Here is a 4,459-nt window from a genome sequence, read left to right on the forward strand (position 1 = left end):
CCCTGCTCTGGCAGGGGGGGTTGGACTAGATGATCTTTCGAGGTCCCTTCCAACCCCTAAGATTCTATGATTCTATGATAATAAGCCTCTTCAAATAACACAAGTTATAAGAAGCTGAAATGTAAAAACCTCCTTAGTCTGTACATAACCAAAAAAGAATATAGTAAAAGCAATTGTAACTTAGTTCATGTCACAATTTTAACTTAACATTACTTAATTAAAATAGTAAAAAACTGTGTACGAACATTGAGCAATTAACTATCAGCTGTAACAGCAGACTTATTGACAAAGATGCATCTACATAGTGCTGAGTGGTACCTTATGGAATTTTCAACTCAGGTTTTCAAACAAAAAAAATAATTTTATCTTCAGTTAAGGTGAACAGATTTTCCTATTAAACATCAGCTTTTAATGGAATTATAGAATGGGTTGGGTTGGAAGGGACCTTAAAGATCATCTAGTTCCAACCCCCCTGTGTGGGCAGGGACACCTCCCACTAGACCAGGTCACTCAAAGCCCCATCGAACCTGGCCTTGAACACCTCCAGGGATGGGGCAGCCACAGCTTCTCTGGGCAACCTGGGCCAGGGTCTCACCAACCTCATAGCAAAGAATTTCCTCCTAATGTCTAACCTAAATCCACCCTCTTCCAATTTAAGACTGGAATATTTTAAGACTGTTTCAGAACTGTTAAAATTAACAAGTGTCAATACCTATAGATATAAAATGAGTACTTGAAGATAGCCATTTGAATAATGTGTTATATAATAAAACATTTATTCAATCACTCACTAGTAGACAGGGAAGCAGTCCCTTCCCACCTCTCACCAAGAAATACTTTACACTTCAAAGTTTAAATACTACAGTTACAACCTTCCTGAACCAGAGTAAAACTTTTAAATTGAACATTCTCACTAAGTAATTAATGCCATAAGTGTTTTATATCCACAGAAATAAGTTTTGGTTATATCTACAGATTACTCAATTAGTCCAATAACCTTTAGCAGTCTTTGTTAGAATTTTAAATAAAGTATTCCCTTCTCCCTCATTTTCATCCTTCTGTAGAATGGATTTTGTAAGAACTCTGTTCTTCAAATGCAACAAACCATTTTGATTGCCACCAGTCAGCAGAAAATGTACTGCTAGATTTTATGCAGAAATAAACGCTGACTTCACAATCAAACATCTTGTGCCCAGATACAATTTATGTGCCTTACTTTTAAAAATGAAAGTTTGATAGCCAAAATGCTTCTCAAGTGTCAAATTATCTACTAAAATTGAACACGTGTCTGAAAACTAGATTATGACAATAGTAATTTTTCTTGAATCTGAGGGTACTAATACTCAAGAAGCATGCATAATTAACAGTTCCTCAAGACCATCACCACAAAGGGTCTACTTATAAGTAAATGAATTGTTGGCTTCTGTTAAGTCAGTTGTACCCAGTGTAACTGTGCAAACATACCTGGCTTGGCCTCTGTTTTCAGTGATACTGTTTCCTCTCTTGAAATACTCATTTCTGTCATTCGCTGCATTACAGGCAAAGCGGCAACAGGCACATTTCTGTTTATGTACAGTGAAATGGGTAATTACATTAGAGTTCATAATAAGAGCTTAAACTGTCAAAATCCATCAATAGACTACCTGTTCAGTTATTATTAATACACATTCCTGACTTGTATTTCTACAATCTCTTTCCTAGAAGAAGCTAGGCAATCTGTAGCAAATATTTCCAGATAAATCAGAAATGCCCTTGTAAATGCAGGAGTCCAACACCAAACACAATTAGTTCTCATTTCAAAAAATTAATAAAGCACTGTTCCTTTTTCCTCCACAGAAACTCACTGTAATAGGGCAAGGTTACTGCAATGTTACTTTAACTTGCTATACACTCACAGTTCATTCAAACCTCAAAATAATACCTTCATCTGGTGAAGGGTCTAGAGAACGTGTCTTATGAGGAGTGGCTAAGGGAACTGGGGTTGTTTAGTCTGAACAAAAGGACGCTCAGGGGAGACCTTATTGCTCTCTACAACTACCTGAAAGGAGGTTGTACCGAGATGGGTATCGATCTCTTTTCCCAAGTAACAAGTGAAAAAAAATTTCTTCACTGAAAGGGTTGTCAAGTACTGGAACAGGCTGCTCAGGGAGGTGGTTGAGTCACTATCCCTAGAGGCATTTAAAAGACTGTGTAGACATGGCACTTAGGGACATGGTTTAATGGCAGACTTAGTAGTGTTAGGTTACAGTTGGACTTCATGATCTTAAATATCTTTTCCAACCTAAATGATTCTATGTTCTTACCTTGTTTTTTCAGATGTGCTACTAGCAGTACCTTCACAGCTGTTTAAGCTGTTTTCTGCTCTCTGTACAGATGCAGAGTCCGAGGTAGGACTGTTTGAACCACTAGCTGTCCCTATATAACAGAAATTACAAAAGTTAATTATAAGCAAAGTAATAGAATACGAGTTAGTCAAGTAGCTTTGCATACGGTTATGCACTGTTTCAAATAATTCCTATTGTTAATGACCAAAATACAGGGATTGTGTAAGAACACACTTATAGCAGAGGGTAATCAGAAATGCAAATTAAGGCTCAACATCAAGTGAGCCAGAATATAGTAAAATTAAAAATGCATTTTTGTTTTTACTATGATTTAAAGTATTATTCCCTTTGATATTCATAGTACAGCTATTAGAAGATCTCCAGAAATAAATTCTGCGATTCCTCTCATCACCTATATATTATATTTTCAAGACACACACAAAAAATTAAAGACTCAAACCTTTACCCATTGGGCTGATTCTACCACTATTCTGCTGTCGCTGAAGATGCTCTTTGTAGCAAACAGAACACATCCCATTTGTTCTAGGATTGCCATAAAATCCACATCCTGTACTACACAGCATCGGCCCAGGGGTTTGGTTTGTCTCCTGAGCCATTTCAATGCTATAAATAAAACAAAAAACTGCATTAAGAACTGGGATTTCACAAAAAAACAATTACAGCGTTATAGAATTAAAGTAAGTCTGCTTACCTTGCTCGCAAAAAGCAATATCAGCATTTTTAAAGACGGCTACAGGGATGTTAATACATAATTCAAAACTTGTATTGATAGATAACATCGCTATGAACCTCTAAGAGAGGTAAAAAGCGTTATCATAGTGTAGTGGGTTGACTTTGGCTAGACATCAGGTGCCCACCAAGCCTCTCTATCACTCCCTCTCTTCAACTGGATGTGGGCAGGGGAAATACAACAAAAGGCTCATGGGTCAAAATAAGGACAGGGAGAGATCACTCACCAGTTACCACTACAGGCAAAACAGACTCAACTCAGGGAAATTAAATTAATCTATTGCCAATCAAATCAGAGTAGGATGATGAGAAATAAAACCCAAAACTTAAAACACCTTCCCCTCACCCCTCCCTTCTTCCTGGGCTCAACTTCACTCCTAATTTATTTATCTCCTCCATGAGAGGCACAAGGGGGATGGGGAATGAAGGTTGCAGTCAGTTTATCAAGTTGTCTCTGCTGCTCCTACTTCCTCACACTCTTCCCCTGCTCCAGCATTGGATCCCTCCCATGGGAGACAGTCCTCCACAAACTTCTCCAACATGGGTCCCTCCCATGGGCTGCAGTTCTTCACGAACTGCTCCAGCACAAGTCCTTACCACAGGATGGAGTCCTTCAGGAATGGACTGCAGCATGGGTATTTCACAGGGTCACAAATCCTGCCAGCAAACCTGCTCCAGCATAGACCCCTCTCCATGAGGTCACAGGTCCTGGCAGGAACCTGCTCCAGCACAAGCTCCCCATGGGGTCACAGTCTCCTTCAGGCACATCCACCTGCTCCTGAGTGCAGTCCTCCACAGGCTGCAGCAGGACAGCCTGCCTCACCATGGTCTTCACAACAGATTGCAGAGGAATCTCTACTCCAGCACCTGGAGCACCACCTTCCCTTCCTTTTTCACTGACCTTGGTGCCTGCAGTTGTTTCTCATATTCTTACTTCTCTCTTCCAGCTGCTGTTGCTGAGTTTTTTCCCCCTTCTTAAATATGTTACTACCACCATTGCTGATTGGCTCAGCTTTAGTCAGTAGCAGGTCAGTCATGGAGTTGGCTAGCATTGGCTTTATCAGACACAGGGGAAGCTTCTAGCAGGTTCTCACAGAAGCCACTTCTGTGCCCATCACACACCCCACCACTACAAAAACCTTGCCATGCAAACCTAATACATATAGTTATACTGAGAAGTAATATACTTGCCAGACAGAGTTGTGCATGCAGGTTACAACCAAATTGAATTCAATGGCTAACAAAAGCTTTTTTACCAACCTCTGAGCATTTACAGGGTAGAAAAAATCCACAGCTAGATGGCTAGAATAAGACTGACCAAGTTTGGGTCTACTAAACAATTTTGGTAATTAGCACAGCTTTTCTTTGCAGACTCCAAAAGAATT

The 4,459-nt window shown here is 39.7% G+C and overlaps 1 protein-coding gene across 1 annotated transcript; it reads right to left on the reverse strand.

The window, feature by feature from the left end:
* Positions 1–1,464: 1,464 nt before the first annotated feature.
* LOC104392390 (AN1-type zinc finger protein 5-like) lies at positions 1,465–2,941 on the reverse strand (the record flags this gene model as incomplete). Its single annotated transcript, XM_010001783.1, has 3 exons — positions 2,791–2,941; positions 2,304–2,415; positions 1,465–1,562 (listed from the first exon to the last, which is right to left on the reverse strand). Coding segments are annotated over exons 1-3 (361 nt in total), but the record flags the coding sequence as incomplete, so codon positions are not given.
* Between the last annotated feature and the right edge of the window lie 1,518 nt (positions 2,942–4,459).

This window comes from Chaetura pelagica, unplaced genomic scaffold (assembly GCF_000747805.2).
Source record: "Chaetura pelagica isolate M959 unplaced genomic scaffold, ChaPel_1.0 scaffold747, whole genome shotgun sequence".
NCBI lineage: Eukaryota > Metazoa > Chordata > Aves > Apodiformes > Apodidae > Chaetura > Chaetura pelagica.